The sequence below is a fragment of the Dendrobates tinctorius genome, unplaced genomic scaffold (assembly GCF_039654945.1).
Source record: "Dendrobates tinctorius isolate UK_male_01 unplaced genomic scaffold, ASM3965494v1 ptg000007l, whole genome shotgun sequence".
Lineage (NCBI taxonomy): Eukaryota > Metazoa > Chordata > Amphibia > Anura > Dendrobatidae > Dendrobates > Dendrobates tinctorius.
This window is the reverse complement of record NW_027361675.1, coordinates 39,120,114-39,140,084: the sequence shown is the minus strand read 5'-3', so window position 1 is coordinate 39,140,084 and position 19,971 is coordinate 39,120,114. Positions and strand designations below refer to the sequence as shown.

Below are 19,971 nucleotides of genomic sequence, written 5' to 3'. Positions count from 1 at the left end.
CGTGCACTGAGCTTCTAGCGTGCCCAGGCTGCTGGCGCGCTGTTTTCAAATCGGCGCGTGACGTCATCGCCGCGCGCCGGCCACTTCCGCTTCCTGCTCTGAAGCCCCGCCCACCGAGCATCCTGCAATGGCGGCGCCCATCCGGCTTCCTGGCTTTGGGGCAGAGGGACTCCCCACCGGGAAGTGTCGGCCCTGGGCATCCTGACAGGGGGAAGGATTGGACCGGCCGCCCGATCCCCCTGCGCCCTCCGGTAAGCTTCCTGCTCCTCTCGTATGTCCCTCCGTGCAGGGACAGGAAAGACACTGAGGGAAAGGGGTGGGACGGGGCCTTTTAACCTCTCGTGTGCTTTCCTGTCCCTGTAAGGAGGAGGAGGACGTCCTCCATGGTGCTGTCAGGTGGACGTCCTGGAAAGAATAATTGCTTGCTCCTAAAAGAATTGAAGAAAAAAAAAAAAAAAAAAAAGCTTTCTCTGTTTTAGAAAATGGATTTCCTTTTCCTAGCTTTTCTTCTTTGAACTATTTTTTTCAGGCTTGGATAGATGAATAATAAACAGAATAATAAACAGAAGTATACATTGCTTCAAGAGTTCACGCCGATCCAGCACAGGCGGCTCTGGAATGGTATCTGCTCCATTCAAAAGTCATTGAACCGCTGCAGCCAGTGACTGGCTGCAACGGTAAGGTAACTAGAATAGCGCATCCTCCGAGAAAGATCCAGAGAAGCACTTATAGCAACGTGACGGCTACAGCAGTCTTGTGACTTCAGGAGAGTGGACACTGTTGGCAGAGCCTGCGCAGACCTCCAGATCCACAGAGGGCGCAGTAAGGCAACTATGCCGGAAAAATAATTTCAAAAGCAGATCTGTAGTGTAACGCAAACGGACAACGGAAACACCTCAAACTCAAATGAAACTAATTCAGACTAAAGGCAGGCAATACGGCTAACATACAGTAACCATATAGCTATGGTCTAATGGACAAAAAAGTTACATCAGCAGGAAAACACAAGGAAAATATGACTGGCATACTATGTTTAACAACACAGGACATAGAATCTTGGAAAATTATCTATAGCAGTTTGAATGCATTAAATCTTAGAGAATATAAAGGATAAATGTGTTTATTTAGAAGTCATACCTGTGTATATATTTTGATATGCTGAGCTGTATGCAAAATGTGTCAAATACTCCTTCATACCCTTCCCTATCTTTCCCTACGTCTCACCCCTGTCTAAAAGTTGTGTCAAATTTGATGGAAGAGAGGAGGGAAATTTTTTCCTTTTCTCTTTTTCTTGAAATGTAACCTTTCGTGTTTATGTTTTTAAAAACAAAAAAACTTTTTCAGATAATAAAAATAAACAGTTTAAAAAAAAAAAAAGAAGTCATACCTGTGTAGCAAGGCTCAGGACTTGTTGGACCAGCTCTTGGGTCTCAGATGGCTTCTTCAAAAACAGTTTAACAATGGCAGTCAGAAGAGTCAGTTGCACCTAAGGGAAACATGTAGAAAAGCTACTTAAAATATTCCTGACCTTATATGAAATTCTCAGTCACCCCAATATCCTAAATACAACAAAGATCACATATATATGGAAAAAAAAAAGTGTTCACTACGTCTTAATAAAGAGATTAAAAGGGAACTGAGTCATGTCCTAAAGAGCCATCTACCTGAAGATATGGGTTAATCTGTAGTATAAAAGCGTTCTAAAGCCCTGCGTCTGCTGCACTGAAAGCACGGCTGCTGGGAAGAAACAAACTCTATTCTTCCTTACTAACAGCTAAATCTAATGGTCATTACTCCATGCTAATTCTCTTGGATCTCTCTGCAGCATTCGACACTGTGGATCATCAGCTCCTCCTCACTATGGTCCGCTCCATTGGCCTCAAGGACACCGTTCTCGCCTGGTTCTCCTCCTATCTCTCTGACCGCTCCTTTACTGTATCTTTTGCTGGCTCCTCCTCCTCATCTTCCCCTTACTGTTGGGGTTCCTCAAGGATCGGTTCTAGGCCCCCTCCTCTTTTCCTTGTACACTGACCCTACTGATCAAACAATCAGTAGATTTGGTTTCCAGTACCATCTCTATGCTGATGATACCCAATTATATGCTTCTTCTCCTGACATCACGCCAGCCTTCTTAGAAAACACCAGCAATTGTCTAAACGCTGTGTCTAACATCATGTCCTCACTATATCTGAAACTTAACCTGTCAAACACTGAACGCCTTGTGTTTCCTCCCTCTACTAATGTACCTATGCCCGACATTGCCATTTCTGTGTGTGGTTCCACAATTACACCCCAGCAACATGCCCGCTGTGTTGGGGTCATACTTGACTCCGAGCTTTCATTCGCCCCCCACATCCGATCACTGGCTCACTCTTGTTAGGCTAGTTTCATACTAGCGTTTCACTGACCTGCATCGGTCTGCACACGGCCGCCTCTAAGCTCCGCCCCTGACGCGCCTCCTCCTGTTAGCTCCGCCTATGGGCGCATGACGCTGCATGCGACCTGCGTACCCCATCTTTAGCATTGGGTACGCAGACCGTGCGCAGGTATGCTTTTGCCGGCGCATGCGTCCTTTTGACGGTGCGCCAACCTGCACCAAACGCACCGTGTGCAGACTGACGCGGGTCAGTGAAACGCTAGTGTGAAACTAGCCTTATCGGCACCTCAAAAACATTTCTAGAATTCGTCCTTTTCTTACTTTTGACTCCGCAAAAATAGGATTTTTGGGTTGCTTACCGTAAAATCTGTTTCTCGGAGCCTTCATTGGGGGACACAGAGACCATGGGTGTATGCTGCTGCCACTAGGAGGCTGACACTATGCACAAAAAAAGGTTAGCTCCTCCTCCGCAGTGTACACCCCACCGACCAGCAGGAGATTCCTCAGTTAGTGAGAAAGCAGTAGGAGAAGTAACAGAATAGACTGAAACAGAACAGACAACTCAACTGTAAATAACTAACAACCATAAGAACAGGAGTTGTAGAACATGGGAGGGTGCTGTGTCCCCCAATGAAGGCTCCGAGAAACAGATTTTACGGTAAGCAACCCAAAAATCCTGTTTTCGCTATCGCTTCATTGGGGGACACAGAGACCATGGGACGTCCCAAAGCAGTCCCTGGGGAGGGAGAACAAACTTCCATCAGGCCAGCGGACTCACCACCGCTGCCTGCAGGATTCTTCTACCTAGGCTGGCATCCGCCGAAACGTAGGTGTGGACCTTGTAGAATTTCACAAACGTGTGAACCGATGACCAGGTTGCAGCTTTGCAAAGCTGCAGCGCGGAAGCTCTGTATCGCACCGCCCAGGAGGAACCAACTGCCCGGTAGAGTGAGCTCTAATTCCCGGAGGGGCCAAACGATGTGTGACCCGGTAGGCTTCCAAAATTGTCGATCTGATCCAGCGAGCAATAGTAGCTTTGGAGGCCGGCTGACCTTTCCGCGCCCCATCTGGAATGATGAAGAGAGAGTCTGTCTTCCGCAAAAGGAGTTGTCCTAGCTAGGTAGACCTTCATCGAACTGACCAAGTCCAGCTTGTTCAAGGAGCGCTCCCGAGGGCGAGTTGGACCCGGACGAAAGGACGGGAGAACAATATCCTCATTCAGGTGGAAAGTGGACACCACTTTAGGAAGGAAAGAGGGCGGAGGCCGCAGAACTACCTTGTCCTGGTGGAGTACCAAGAAAGGAGAGCGGCAAGAGAGTGCTGCCAATTCCGACACACGCCGGATGGAGGTGATGGCTACTAGGAAGGCTACTTTCCATGAAAGGAGAGATAGGGAAATCTCCCTGAGAGGTTCAAAGGGAGGACCTTGCAGGACCTCGAGAACCAGGTTAAGATCCCAAGGATCTACGGGCGCTCGGTACAGAGGAGCCGTATGAGCCACTCCTTGAAGGAAGGTTTTGACCTGCGGACGAGAGGCCAAGGTCTTCTGGAATAAAATGGACAGCGCCGAAACTTGACCGTTTAAAGAGCTGAGGGCGAGGCCTGCATCAAACCCTGCCTGAAGAAATGCTAGGACAGAAGGGAGCGAGAAACGCATGGGTGGAATGTCGTTGGCTTCGCACCAAGTGAAATAGGCTTTCCAAGTACGGTAATAAATTTTGGAAGACGATGGCTTTCTGGCCCGGATCATGGTATGAATAACTTGATCCGAAAAGCCTGATCGTTTCAAAACCTCGGTCTCAACAGCCACGTCGTTAGATTGAGCGGCCGAGAATTGGGATGGCAAATCGGACCTTGAGACAGTAGATCTGCCCTGTCTGGAAGCTTCCAGGGGGCGTCCGCGAGAAGGTTGACGATGTCCGCGAACCAAGACCTTCTGGGCCAATTCGGGGCGATGAGGATGACTGGAATTCCTTCCACCTTGATCTTCTTCAACAGCCTGGGAAGAAGAGGCAGGGGAGGGAACAGGTAGGGGAGCTTGAACTGCGACCAAGGAATGGCCAGAGCGTCGGCACCCACTGCAAGAGGATCTCGAGCCCTGGATACAAACTGTGGGACTTTCCTGTTGAGGCGAGAAGCTAGCAGATCTACGTCCGGGGTTCCCCAACAACGGCAAAGCTGAAGAAATACCTCCGGATGTAGGGACCATTCTCCCGCCGCGAGACCCTCACGGCTGAGAAAATCGGCGGCCCAGTTGTCCACGCCGGGAATGTGCACCGCGGATATTGCCGGGACTGAAACCTCTGCCCAATGAAGAATCTTGGACACTTCTGCCAGGGCTAAGACGCTCCGTGTCCCCCCCTGGCGGTTGACATATGCCACTGCTGTGGCATTGTCTGTCTGAATCCGGATAGGCAGGCCCTTGAGAAGTCTCTCCCAGTGAACGAGAGACAGATAAATCGCTCGTATATCGAGGACGTTGATTGGCAGGGCTGACTCCTGAGTCAACCATCGTCCCTGAACAGTATGATCGCGGAACACTGCCCCCCAGCCGAGGAGGCTGGCATCCGTTGTCACAATCTTCCAGTGAATGGGAAGGAATGACCGTCCTAGGGAGACGAGAGGAGACGTCAGCCACCAATTGAGGGACTGCTTTACCCGGTATGAAAGGCGAAATGGGTGACCCAGGAAAAGGACAGACCTGTTCCACCGAGACAGGATGGCATGTTGGAGAGGTCTGGAGTGAAATTGGGAAAAGGGAACCACCTCTGTCGCCGCCACCATCTTTCCCAGGACTTTCATGGTTGTTCGGAGAGATGGAAGTCGTATGATCTGCAACGATCGTACATCCCGCTGCAGGGAGCCAATTTTCTCTTGTGGGAGAAACACCCTCGATCGTCGAGTGTCGAACAATAGACCCAGAAACACAAGACGTTGTGTCGGGACAAGACAGGACTTTTGTTGATGAGCCACCCGAAATTGGACAGGGTGCCGAGGACGATGGTAAGACTTTGGCGAGCTTGATGAAAGGATGGAGCTTTGATCAGAATGTCGTCGAAGTACGGAAAGAGAACGAGACCTCTGATTCTCAACAAGACCATCAACGCCGCCATGATCTTTGTAAATACTCTGGGTGCGGTTGCGAGACCGAACGGCAGTGCATCGCACTGGTAATGTTCCTGGCGAATCGCGAAACGCAGGAATTTCTGATGCCCGGAGAATATGGGAACATGTAGATAGGCATCTTGAATGTCTATTGAACACATGAACTCCTGCATCTCCATGGAAGCGATTACCGACCGAAGAGACTCCATTCGGAAATTACGCAGTCGGACTCTCTTGTTGAGTAACTTGAGGTCCAAGATGGGGCGAACTGTCCCGCCTTTTTTCGGTACCACAAACAGGTTTGAATAAAATCCTGTGAAACGTTCTGATTCGGGAACAGGCACAATCACTCCGGAATTGAGGAGAGAGGCGATGGACGCAAAGAACACCAGAACTAAGGCAGGATCCGATGGAGGTCGGGACTCGAAGAAACGATCCCGAGGACGAGAAATGAACTCTATCCTGTATCCTGATGATACAACTTCCCTGACCCAAGCGTCCTCTACTGAGGCAAGCCAGACGTCTCTGAAGAAAAGGAGTCGACCTCCTAATTGGGAAGGACCCCCGGGGGTTCGTTGATAGTCATGCTGATGTGGACCGTCCAGATCTGGACCTGGAGGATCTGCCCTGGGAGGAGTGAGATCGCCAGGAAGGAGTGGGTCTGAAAGACACCTTCTTCCTATCCTGGCGTGCCTGCGGTCTCTGTTGGTTAGAGAAGTTCTCTGCCATATTGAAGCGGCGGAAAGACCGAAAGGGCCGAAACTGACGTCTTAGCGGAGGTCTGCGAGGCTTGGACTGAGGGAGGAGGGAACTCATGCCCCCAGTGGCGTCCTTAATAATCTGTTCCAGCTGGGATCCGAAGAAACGCGCTCCCTGAAAAGGCAGATTGGTAAGGGACTTTTTTGAAGACAAATCCGCCTGCCAAGCTTGAGCCAAATTGTACGTCGGACTGTCACCATGTTGCTTGACGCCTGAACTGTGCAGGACGCGGCATCCAAGGAGGCAGAGAGCAGATAATCCCCTGCATGGGAGATCTGGTTGGCCAGATCAGCCAAATGCTCTGGTTGGGCCTTATCTAGGATGCCCTTGCGGAGGATCCTCTGCCCAAGTGGCTATGGCCTTCGCTACCCAAGATGAAGCGAAGGCTGGGCTTAGCACTGCTGCAGCCGCTTCAAATGCTGACTTTGCTAAAGATTCTATAATTCTATCATTAGAATCTTTTAGCGACGCCACACCTGAAATCGGGAGGACCGTGTTGTTAGAAAGTCTGGACACGGGTGCGTCTACCGAGGGGGAAGCAGACCAGTTGTCGGTGAGCTCTTTGGCAAACTGATACAGCACGCCGAGGCGCTTCCCTCTTTGAAAGCGCCTGGTCGGATTTTCTCTTTCCCTGGTAAGAACCTTGCCAAACTCAGAGTGGGAGGCGAAAACCCTGGAAGGTGTTTCTGCCAGTCTGAACGAAACCTCCTGATCCGAGGATTTTGCAGGGGAGTCTATGAGGTTCTGTACTGTAACCTTCATGTCCGCGTCCTGGTCCGAATCCTGCTCTAAAAACCCTTCGGATGACACGTCCGAAAATGCTTCACCTGACTCGGGTGAGGAGGCACGGGGGGGTGACTGCTGGGAAGGACTATGTGGGGATGTGAGGCCAGGAGAGGATTCTGGCCGGAGATCCTGCCTGGGTCTTTTGCGGCTTCTGCTGGCTGGCTCAGATGGAATGTCTTGCGACCTGCTGGACACTGCAGAAGTGTCCAGGGGCAACTTATCAAGAACGGCCACTAGGGACTGAGACACTCTGGTGAGGTCTGCCACAGATTGTGAAAGAGATGAGGCCCAGCCAGGGATGGGGGATTTGCTTTCACGTGGCACAATAGATGGCTCCTGAACGGGGTCATGCTGAATGGGATTGCTGCAGTCCAGGCAAAGGGGAGTAGGCTGACCTGAGGGAAGTTTGCAATTGCAAGAGGAGCATACGAAGAACTGGACTAGAGTGCCTGTGGGGGCCGGCGGCCGGCTACGCTCAGACTTAGAGTTAGACATAAAGAAGGAACAGAAGGACCCTGAAGAAATGCCGGAAGGTTGGGGGACAGAAAGGCAGAGGAGGGTGTCAGTCTGCAGTTGCAGAACTACTCACGGTCCGGTGTCCCCCAAAGCGCTGTACCAGGCTTGTGAAAATTGCAGGACCCCAGCAGGGGATAGCTGACATCCGTCTATCGTCTCCGGCTGACAGGCTGCAAAGATGGCGGCAGCCTGAGGTGGAGGAAAAAACGCGGTTCAGGAGGGCCAAGAAGAAGGGCGGAGTTAGCCAACTGAACTAAAGGAAACCGCCCCCCTTACCCAGCCACAGGCCAAGAGAGGCGGTGGGAGGGCCTAGGAACGGGCGGGAGCGCAGCCGGCCTATGAGTGGGCGGGGGGCGTGGCCGCGAAGGCCTAAAATGAAGTCGGGGACTAAATTAGAGACGGCGGCCGCCTGTCAGCAATGGGTGGCGCGGAAGTGCCGCAACGCTGCCGCGGCCACACACAAGGAAGATGCCGCCAGAACCGCACTGTAAGATGAAGCCCCCGATGAATACAAGCGGGGGGGGGGGGGGGGGGGAGGCGGGGGGGGAGACAAGGCCGTCAGAAGGCGCGGGCCGCATTCTGCAGCGCTGCCTCGGTGCCGCTCCAATGTATCCTCTCCTCTACTCCAATAAAGGTACCTTCTTATCCAACGCTGTCTGTTAATCTTACCCGTGTCTGCGCCTCTTCCGACCGACAGGCTCTGGTGGGCGAGTGGGTGGGAGGCATTTGGCAAGGACCATCCGTCGCTGGCACACATCTGCGCTGAGTTACTGGTCCGCACGGAGAGCTATGAGGATACGGGGTGGCAGTACACGCCGTACTCATAGCCTCTTTGTGGGAGTACAGTTGTGACTTCTCACACTGTATCCCTCCGGAAACCTGAAAAGGAACGACGCACATCGAGGTAGATATGGGTCTAATGAAAGACCCGTGTCCACCTCCTACTGACACTAAGCTAAACTGAGGAATCTCCTGCTGGTCGGTGGGGTGTACACTGCGGAGGAGGAGCTAACTTTTTTTGTGCATAGTGTCAGCCTCCTAGTGGCAGCAGCATACACCCATGGTCTCTGTGTCCCCCAATGAAACGATAGAGAAAACTCTTACTGTTTCTCTTATTCATTCTTGTCTGGACTATTACACAAAAAGAAAACACAGAATGACAAATGTGCAGAAATACCCTGCAGTTCAAATATGACAGTAATCAGCAAGTGCTGGTAAAAAGATGGCAACAAATACAGGGTATTTAGTCGATACGTTTTTTTGCAAAAAAAAAAATGTATACCAAGCTACTCCAACTCGTCAAGGTAACCCTTAATGGAGCAGTCCCTATCTAATGTATTTAAAACCTGAACATATGAACAGTGTCTAAATGAACAGGATTCAGACAGGCGCTTCCTAGTATGGGCATGTGGTGTAAGACAGCTCTTTATGTGCATGTCACACAAGAGGGGTGGGGTCTCTCAAACCATGCATAAGCAAGGAAAAAAGGGATTAAAAACACATGTGACATGCACAAATGTTAACAAGTCAGTCGGACAGTGTTCACACCTCCCACTGACTGAAACACAAAAAGAAAACACAGAATGACAAATGTGCAGAAATACCCTGCAGTAACAAATATGACAGTAATCAGCAAGTGCTGGTAAAAAGATGGCAACAAATACAGGGTATTTAGTCGATACGGTTTTTTGCAAAAAAAAAAAAAAAAAATGTATACCAAGCTACTCCACCTCGTCAAGGTAACCCTTAATGAAGCAGTCCCTATCTAGTGTATTTAAAACCTGAACATATGAACAGTGCCTAAATGAACAAGATTCAGACCGGTGCTTCCTAGTATGGGCACGTGGTGTAAGACAGCTCTTTATGACAGTAATCAGCAAGTGCTGGTAAAAAGATGGCAACAAATACAGGGTATATTCTATTTATTCTGGAGTGCCATCTAGTAGTTTGGATTTGTGCCCATGGACATCCTACCTGTGTGCTTTCATCATGGAATCCTTCCAAAAAGCTCTCCAGCAACTCATCAGCATTATCTATGCGCTCTGCATACTCTCCTACAATCCAGATCATGGCTGCCCGGGCATCAGGCTCATCTAAGGAATCCAAGTTCTCACATAAAGTGGCAATGATGCTCTCATACCTGTCACACACGTACAGGGAGACACATGATTACATCTTCATAGACAGGCTTCACTTATGGCAAACCAGCCATACATCTATAAACTCACAACCACTGACATACTTGTTGGGGTACTTGCGGAAGATGTCTCGGATAACGACGATAGCTTCTTGAACCACATAGTTGACTTTGGTCTGAATGAGGTCGAGGAGGGTGCTTACACAACGTTCTGCAGATTGCTGTAAGGAAGATTCACGATGTTACTAGTGCATTACCATTTATTGCATTCTTTATAGCAGGACACAGGCTATACAAGAACAGGGGGAAAGGATTAATGCATGCAGTAAAAAAAAAATGACGCACTTCAACTTTGATGGCGCATCTTCCAATGGCACGAACTGCTTTCCTTACAAAATCAACATCCACTTCAGTAGCATATTCTTTCAATTCAGCCAAGACCTGCAGAGAAGGAAAAAGAAAACAGGGTTTATTCCAATATGTAATACTGTTATAACTCACATATAGTCACTCCAGCAATGACTTGGTCATCTAAATAAGGTTTTAGTCATGATTTTAACACCTAGCAACACAATCATTCTACAAGCTGTCAGAATATCTCATCTTTATAAAAGCCTATATAAGGGGCTGCCAGACATGGTGGTGGGCAATTAGACACTTGTTACTCTGCAATGCCAGGTACTGATCTGCTAGGCAAAGCCTACAAACACTGACTGTGGACATCATGGAAAATTGTTGAGACCAGCTCAATCTGTAAGTCCTTGTAGAGGACATGCCGCACTCTTAAGACTGAGATGTGCAGGAAATTTGGTATATATACCGTACATTTCATCATGTTTCGAGGAAAGTGATCTTAATAGGTTGTTTTAATGCACAGCTTTGGTGTAAACTGGCAAATGGACTCCGCATTAGACCCCATTCATACTTTTTTGTTCCGTATGACGGACCATTTTCCATAAGTACTGGATGCAATTTCTATCAGTTTTTGGTCCATGTGGCTGTTTTACCATGAGTGTGGCATCTGTTTTTCTTGTATGGAACACAAATACATTTCCAAGCTACTCCTACCAATTAAACAGTCAAAAATGACGACAGAGTGCCATTTGTTTTTTCACTGATCCATACACATGAATGGACAAGTCTGATCTGCAGGATGTGGTTCAATCGTTAGCACTGTTTCTTGGCAGCACTAGGGTCCTGGGATCAAATCCCACCGAGGACAGCTGCATGGCGGTTATATGCTTTTATCATGTTTGCGTGGAATTCCGCTGAATACAATGGGGAATTTAGAATAGGAGACCAAAAGTGGACAGTGATGATTAAGCCTACAGAGCGCCATTAATTACCATGGGGCTCTACAGACAATTGTAGAAAATCGACTCTCGAAAAAAAAAGAATAAAATACGGACACATGAACAAACTCCCAATGGGATCAGATATTGAGGTTTCTCGTTTAATTTATCTCTAGCAAATTGTGGACTCTAATGGAAGTATTACAGCAAGAAAAAAGAAAAAAAAAAAAAAAAAAAGCAAGCACAGCGGCTCTAACCTGAGCAATGTTGGCCTGAGAGGCGAGTCGTATCATGATATCCAGCTTCTCCAGTTTCACATAAATTGGATCATTGTATTTGACAAAGAACACCTTAATTTCTTGCTTCAGGATCTCTGGTCTGGTAACAAAACAGAAGTGATTATTAACCTTATATTGCACGCCGTTTATCACATATTAAAACAATATATATACCGTATGTATTTTATGGAGGTCCTTTCATAGGTGCTAAAATACATCTGTCTAATTTGTCAAAAGCCGTTCCTCATTTATTCCTCCTAGAATCGTAGAGATCAACATAAAACTGGGTGCTACCAATCCTCGTCAATGGGGCGAGTTTCTACACTGTTTCCTCTAGGTTTTTGGTGTCTCAAGTTCACCCAGCAGCCTGTGATTACGGTCAAGTATTCATTACAAAATGGTGAAATATGAGGTGTCAGCGCATACTAGTTACTATCTGTAGTTAGCCACCATATAACACATACAAGAAATATACATTTTCCTGAAAATATACTTTATATTAAAAATAAGCCTTCTTCAGTCCAATCATTTTAGTAAAAATGTCAACATTAAAAAACAGCCAGTGGCCACATGAAATCTGAGTCATAATACAACTGCTGTTCAACGAGATCCAGTGGCTCGGCTTAGAAAACCAGTCCATTGTAATGGACAATGGCTAAAATAAGACATTTTTCCATAGACACAACTACATGTGTATGAAACCAGTGGGGCTGATTTGTCAAAGCTTTTACGCCACTTTTGTAAAAGCTTTGAAAAGTCACCTTTTTTGTGCAACTAATTTTGCAGTTTTCATGCCATTTTGGATGAGCTCTGCTGAAGTGGGAGGACCTGGGAAGGAGCTGGTAGGATGGGGTGTGGTCATGTCCGCCAATCCGATTCATGAGAGGTGTTGGTGTTTTTTTACGCCACTTCTGTCTCTGACTGGAGTAGCATTTCTGGCACCGCGCACACCACTCAAAAGGAACACCAAATTCATTAAGTGGTGAATGTCTCAAAGAATTTAGCACCGCTTCTACACAACCAAGACTGGCCAGTCCTGATGAATCGACCCCAATGAGTCCACAGCAATATGTGTAGAAAATACAATCACTCGCATTCTGTCAATCTTACCTTTTTTGGACAATGAGGTTGATATTTCTTAATGCCACGTACTGGACTTCAGGCTCCCCAGAAAGCAGGGTAACCAGAGGAGGTGCCAGCTTCTTCAGAAGCATCGTGTAGTAATCAGAGTCCTTAGGTAGCAGTTCTAGGAACTTCATCAAGACCTTAACAGCGGACAGAACTACTGCAGAGTTGGCATGAGACAGGCGAGGAGTGACACGTTCACAGATGCTGAATGAAAGAAGAACAGATTCAACACAAGAAACTTTGAGATGAGACATGCCAGCTAAGAGAGTGCAATCCAACATAGTGCTCACCTCTGCGCCTCTCGCTCATCCTTGGGATTGTAGTTGGACAGACAGTCCAAAATGAAGATTTGGCCCCATTCTGTGCATTCGTTCAGTGCAGTCAGCAGTTTATTGATGTTTTGTGGGTTCAGGTCCAGCAGGTTACTATTCGGATGGGACTCGCTGATTTCAGACAGCGCAGCCACGGCATTGGCAACCACCTGGAAAGTGGGGGGAGGGTATAAGTATAGAAAGATATACTCATTATATGAAAGCCAAAGCGGAATATTCTGCAAACCTAGACCAGAATGTAAGACTGTACCACAGGAGCGGCCATGACACCACTTTATAACTTTATGTCCCCAGACACAGATTATGCAGGTAACAAAAAAAAAATTAATTACATTTTTTAGATTTCTCTGAGTCACTCAGGACACCGCGAGGCTAAAGCAAGTCTATGATTTCCAGATGGGATGAAATGTCCCATATAGTAGCACTTCGTATTGACGACCTGTCCTACTGTATGGTCACGCCTTTCTATATGTGGATATTAATGCTTTCCGCACAGTAATGTAGAAGACATTTAGCACTAGCAAAGAGCAGAGTTTAATTAAAGGAAACAAAGCCAAAAAGAAGTCCATTATAAAGCCGGCCGTTCCACTTCATAGGATGTCTTCTACACTCAAGCGTCTCCCATTGACAGATCAGTAGTCAAAGCCCAGGCATGGCTATCTGAGAAGGCAGGATTTCGGGAAGTGTCTGAAGGCTAGCAATGTGTATATCTCCAGACTTCACAGTGTGATAAATGAAGAGACACATTGGTCTAGCAGAGCAGCCGCGGCTTCTGAACACTACATGCTTATAAACTCAATTACATGCATCTCCCATATCGCAGAGCTTTATACATATTTGTCAGAAATAGCATCCTTTCATTTGTACTCTTATGTCTGGAGTATCAACTGTCATGCGAAATTAGGTCTTTTTCGGACTTACATTTCAGGTGAAAGGGAATCTGTGATGTTGGAGATTCATACATATTCCCTAATAATACCTTTGTGCCCGCCAGTCATCAGAAGCATTACTTTCCACATACTGATGTGTCCTTCCTTACCTTTCCAGATGAGCCCACATACTCTGATGCGTGTTACAAGGATGACCAAGCTTTATTTTTTTAATGAAAAACGCTCAGATTTTGTGATACTCTGGCATGAGATGTCTATGGTAAATAAGTGTGTGGCCAACCAGTGGTTGTAATATGAACTGCAGCTCCACATGAAACCAAGGATGGACACAAATATAGGAATATATTCTGTTCTTTCTATTGCTTTCCTGGACAAAGGGGATGCAAGACACAGTACTACTAAAATGTAGTGTATTAAGAAACACTTACAGTTTATTTTGGATATCCAAAACCTATTACCAAAAAAATAAATAAATTTAGGAAACAAATTCAGCAAGGTAAAAAATTAAAGAAAGGCAGTCCTGTTGGGCAGTGTAGGGCAAAAAGCAGCTCAGCTTATATAGTCCAAGTACACGTAACATAGGGGGCACAGTTGCATTTGTCAAGCTTAAAGAGACCCTCCAACCTTGGACTGAAAAGTGAGAACACCCTTCATGTGTAGGCACACTACATGGTGGAGTGCGTCTGCTTCCCGATACCTACTCTGCTCAGATTGGCGGTTCATTCCTCACACTTCAAAGATGGCAGCTTTGGTGGCATGAGAAGTGCAGACGTAAATCTAAACTAGACTTCCTATCCCACAGGACAGAAATAATACTTTTAATGAAATTAATAACCACCAGAACCTCCAAATTCACAGGTAAATGTGGACCATGACACTGGATTAAAGTGTTGGGCACCATTCACACATAACATGCTTTATGAGTTCATGTGCAAGTATAACATCATCATAGTAAGTAATACACATTTCTCATGATTGTAATTAAAAGGGATCCTGGAAGACAGTTTAAACCTCCTGCAATGAAAAAAAAAAAATTGCATTTTGAAGTGGTTTCTGGAAGTGCATTTGGGCATTACGATGCGCTTCTAGCTTCTCAGCCTCACGCTGTAATTCCTTATCTAGCAGCGTACTTCACAGGCAAATTGACAGGCAGTTTGTGCCAGTACATAACCACTGACCTATCAATCAGCCTAGGTAAGGTGCTGCTAAGTAAGAAATACAGCAGGAGGCGGAGAAGCTAGAAGTGCATCATTACACCCCAATGCACTTCCCTTCCACATAGAGCGTCAAAATATATGGCTGCTGTAGCAGTGTTTTAGGGTCAAAGAATGGCTTGGTTTATAAAGGTGTACACAATCATAATCATGGTGTGCAGGGGTTAGGGGCAGTGGCGAGTGTGTTATTGCAGGAGAACTTGTGTCTGCCTAGAGCTAATGCTTGTCTAATGAGCAGCAACAGTCGTCTCCTCCATCAGTAATGGGAAAATTGCTCTTCATTAAATACATATTTTTATAAGAGTTGGTGCAAATCAATTTGCAGGACGCATGCAAGAGGCCGTCAGTAATGTGTGGCCACTGGATGGGAGCCCTGATCACCGCCTCTCGGCATTCGTGGCTCATCAATGAGCCATGACGTGCAGTTCACGTCATGCCAGGTCCACTAATAAAAAGAAGAGCGGAGGACCACAGGAGATTAGAGGTGGTTCTCAGGGCTCCCTTCTAACGGCTATAGATCACCGAGTCAGCCGATGGAATGGGTCTTGCAAACCAATTCGTAACAACTCTAGATTTTACCCATGAAAGGAGAGTAAAAAATAACAAAAATCAATCCTGGAGGAAACCCCCCCCCCCCCACACAGATTTGTAACATCTTATTTCATGTGTACTAATAATATGCCAAAGTTGGCAGCGACCATCATCTTACTGTGTGCCGCTGGCATTACACACTGGAGGTGCACACGGGCAGACCGCTGGCATCAAACACGCAAAAAGAGCGAAGCTCGAGCAGATAGTGCAGGATGAATAAGAGCAGGGACATCAGGCTGCTTTATTACTGTCACAGGGTAATTGGGAAATTAACTGAGTATGTAACGCAGCTAATGAGGTGTAATAGGCTTCTGATTAATAGGAATCTTCCACTTACCAACCTATTAAAACATTATCAAAAACAAGTGCGGGCATGGGAACGCCAATCGGGGTGGAAACCAGCAGGAATATAAATGACGGGTCAGGAAAGACGCAATCAGAAAATTGGGGGCTAAGGCAGGCATTTGTGGCGATACATGGGTTAATTTCTGAGCTGCCCAGTGTGCCCTAGCTAGTAGCTACGCAGCAAAACAGATCCTTTTGCTTGCAAGAGTTGTCAGCTTGCATCAAATCACTGGTCACCAAACAGCGCTATGTCCTGCTCCTTATGGAGACATCTAGCAGAGTTACATTGAATCACTTCGTGTATGAGAATTCCCATCATCCACACTTCTATGCGTTGATGGACAAGTTTAACCTTTCCCTTATGAAATAGAGGGAAATTTGATATAATGCAGAATATGCTACTTATATGGGGAGATCTGAACCCCTAAATGTTTCTGATGTGGTGCCCAAAATCTACACCAACAACAGTTTGGCACAGTTTTAACGTGTATTTAGCTGCCGCCATTTGCACAGTTAAAGAGAACCAGTCAGTCATATCAACCCCTCCACCCAACACATCCTATATGGGTATGCAGGTTCCTGAAACATAAATGCATCAATACCTTTATATCTTCTGTTACAATATTCCAAATAAAATAGAGTTTTATTCATATGCAGATCAGGCATTAAGTGCTTTGGGCACAGCAGAGCACCTAAAACGTCTTTGCAATCCCAGATGGTTTCTTCATCGGGCACCAGCCACTTTAGCTTTAATGATAGCTCACTGTGTGCGACTTCAGGTGTCAGGCAACAAAATCAGACAGTGAGCTATCAGTCAAGCTAAAAAGGCAGGTACTGGGGGAGCAGATGCTAATTAAGTGCTCTGGCACATCTAGAGCACTTAATGTCTCATTCGCATATTATGAAAATGATAATTTCCTTGGAACGCAGCAACAGGTTGAAATGTAAATCCATTGACACCTTTACATCTTCTCAGACCTACATTGTCATACATGTGGTTTTGGGAGGGTGATCTTACGGACCGGTTTTCTTTAAAGGGTACTTTCCAGGCGATTCCTCCTAGCTAAACTGTGGTCAGCATGACTCACAGCCCGTTATATCCTTTGAGGATCCAGCCCAAGGAGCATAGCTGGAGAACAGTAGCCCAGCTCCACCTAGCGCTGTTATAGGTGATAGATGCCTCCCTATGTACTCAAGAAGGAGAGATCTGTCAATCACCTGCAGCAGCCTTGACAATAGCCGCCTAGGGAAGGAGGTGGACTAGGTCTAGTCTCCATCTATGGTCCCCGGAGGGATCCTCAAAATGGTTTTTCTCTGAAATGCCAAAGCATTTCAGAGACTAATATGCCAATAATGCAGCCAGACTGCAATTTACGCGGCCTGTGGTTTGGACTATATACCAATAACAATGACAATGTGTTTATAATTATGCATGTCAGGATTATGACAACCCTTAGAATTATAGGATACCAGGAAATATAGTTACAGAGAGTAAACAAATCTAATTTAAAAAAAAAAAAACAAGGTTTTTGAAGTTTGTGTGAATTACATTTACAAAAAAAAAATTGAATAAAACCAGTTTTCATTCTTCTGCAATGGGAACCAATTGCTACTACATGTACGCTGCCTCTTGGTTTATTACGGCAGCGCAGTCATATCTTAAAGATTTCTGTGGTTTAGTCAGTTAAATAGTAATTTTCTGATATAAAAAATATGTCTCTGCAAGAATACTACCGATATTAAACTACAGGGAAGCAGATAATATTGAACTCCTCTCACCATGCTCGAAGGTATCATCAGTACAGAACAGCAAAAGGGACTATTAAAGCCTTCTTGTCACATGCCACAAAGATGGAGCTCTTACCCAGTGTAAATGTCGCTGTTCTCTTCAATTTGGCATTTTTAGTTGTTTCTTTCCGGAGCTATAGCCCTCTCCTCCCTATAAAGAACTGTAGTCTTTTTACCAAGCGGGACTGGATTTTATATAGAAGCCCACAGACTAAAGTTATGGGCCACACCCATCTACTATATAATCGTCCGTCTCTGTAACGGAAATCCCACATCGCTGATTGGTCGCGGCCGGGCGAAGTGACGTTCACATCACCGCTATTCCCGCGCATGCGTAGTACCGACGGGCCTGTTACTGCACCTGCGTGGGGAATAGCGCCGTACTCCCGATGCGATAGCATTGGGCCTAGTTTAGATATAAAGGCTAGACTTACATCTAAAGAAGCGAGGGTCATGTCTTAGCACAGTGGGACACATGGATAAAAGGCTTGCAAGATGGGCACAGCAGATTTAGGTGTCCGGAAAATGGAAGTGGAAATTGTACACAACAAACCCCAACTTTATCCAAAATAAAAACACCCACCAATAAGTTAATGTAAAAAAAAAAAAAAAAAAAAAAAAAAAAGGCTAAGAACAATTAAATGTTCTTAGCAGCTGTTTAGTTTTGATAAAATATGTATATTGATTGAAGATTTATAATGAGCATTACAGTCTTGCCAGATTTGCGCATTTACATGGTCAGTCACATCAAGGGCCTCCACTGATTGGTAGGAAGTTTTTCTTAGTCCTGACTTAGGAGTGAAGAAGGTAGAATGACCTGAAGTGAAGAAGTTGTGTTGCCCGGCAACCAATAAACACTGCCCTCACCCCGAGTATCACTTCATGCAGAGTCATCTGCAGTACAGACAGCATGTTGCTAGGCAACCAGCTGCAGATGCATGCGAAAACTCCAGAAGCCACAGGCCAAGTGTGCCAAAACCTATTCCAGTCTACTTAGCCTGAAGAATAGAATCATCTTAGACCCAAAAGCAAAGTCATCTCGAGCAGAGCCAATGCAGAAATAGTATGCCCATTTATAGGAGAGAGGAACAAAAATCAGAGTAAAAAAAAATCATGTAAATGCAGCAGCTAAATAGTAACATCATGTGCCAAGAAAAGAACATTCTAGCAGAACTAAATGCAATTAATGCTATATTTAGCAGGCCTCAGTTCTAGCCCCATCTTCTCCGGCGGCATACGACAAGTGCGCACACAGGCTTAGCAAAACCTTTCCCCAACTAATGTCATTAGTGACTAGAATGTGGGCTAACTAGAGTCAAGGCTATAGGGGTGGTGTGGAACCGGGGTAAGACATGTAAGCCACATCTGTATGAAACCCTAAACTACAGAGGAAACTTGCTGTCAAATTCTGCTCCAATACCCAGAGTCAGTAACACTCTGTCAACCATCTCGTCATGGATACGCTGTGGTATCACCTGACATTGTGGCCCCGTGAGGGTAAATCTCAGTATATGGAGTATCACCGGTAGTCTTCCTTCTATACCCCTTAAAATGAATGGGTCATCAGAAAATTACTTCCCGTTTAAAACAAAAGTTTTCATGATAACTATTTTATACTTTTTAGATAGCAAAGAATTCACTCTTCCCACTAATTGATGTCACAGCTCCTCCCCCTTGACAATCACAATTTGCTCTGATGACAGAACCCCAATACAATTCAGTAGGGTGGGTCTATGGTGCTACAAGCCATCGGCCTAAAAGGAAGTAGGGGGATTATTTCTCCTGGCTAGTGGGAAAATGGCAAGATGTGTTCTTTTAAAATATAAAATGAAAAAAGTATCAAATTATATTAAACAATAGATGTAAAGAGTACTTCGCACCATATGGGGCTGCGGTTTTCTTTATGATCTCGCTCCTTGCACTGACAGAGGTCTGCCGCAGACTTCACAAAGCCGCTGCCAAACCGCAACACCATTCGAGAGGTTAAACGCGAACCTGTCACTTAGTACATGCAATCCGATCTGCGGACAGCATAGATTAGTGAAGGACAAGCTGTACAGAATGATATGCAGGTTTGCTGAAAAGGATCATTATAAGGGCGGCCTTATAACGCGGACAGAGATCAGACTGCAATGCTCGGACTGGCCACAGCTCTCCCAGCCCAGCTCATATCTCTGTGCAGCGGTCACACTCGGGGCGGAATAGCCACCCGCCAGTCCGGGCATTGCGTTCCAATCTCAGTCTGACTGCGCCCTAACATGTGTTTTATTCACTGAATTCCCTGGTGATAGAATATGAGTCCAGTGGGCGGTCCTATTCAGTGATTGACAGCCATCCCTGCATGCACAGTTATAAAAGGCAAGTTTTACTGAAACTTTTCCCACAAAAATGCGATAAGGTCGTTCTGCCATACATCAAACTGCAGATCATATA

General features: G+C 46.1%; 1 protein-coding gene across 3 annotated transcripts in view; it reads right to left on the bottom strand.

Annotated features, from left to right (window-relative positions):
- Positions 1-19,971, bottom strand: part of AP2B1 (adaptor related protein complex 2 subunit beta 1) — a 134,174-nt gene that overhangs the window by 69,951 nt on the left and 44,252 nt on the right. For all 3 annotated transcript variants that reach the window (XM_073573646.1, XM_073573650.1, XM_073573655.1), the window contains exons 6-12: positions 12,669-12,859; positions 12,361-12,582; positions 11,230-11,350; positions 10,026-10,121; positions 9,786-9,901; positions 9,518-9,683; positions 1,388-1,486 (exon numbers count right to left, since the gene is read on the bottom strand). In XM_073573646.1, coding sequence (XP_073429747.1) covers positions 1,388-1,486; positions 9,518-9,683; positions 9,786-9,901; positions 10,026-10,121; positions 11,230-11,350; positions 12,361-12,582; positions 12,669-12,859 — 1,011 coding nt within the window. The remainder of the gene's footprint in view (positions 1-1,387; positions 1,487-9,517; positions 9,684-9,785; positions 9,902-10,025; positions 10,122-11,229; positions 11,351-12,360; positions 12,583-12,668; positions 12,860-19,971) is intronic.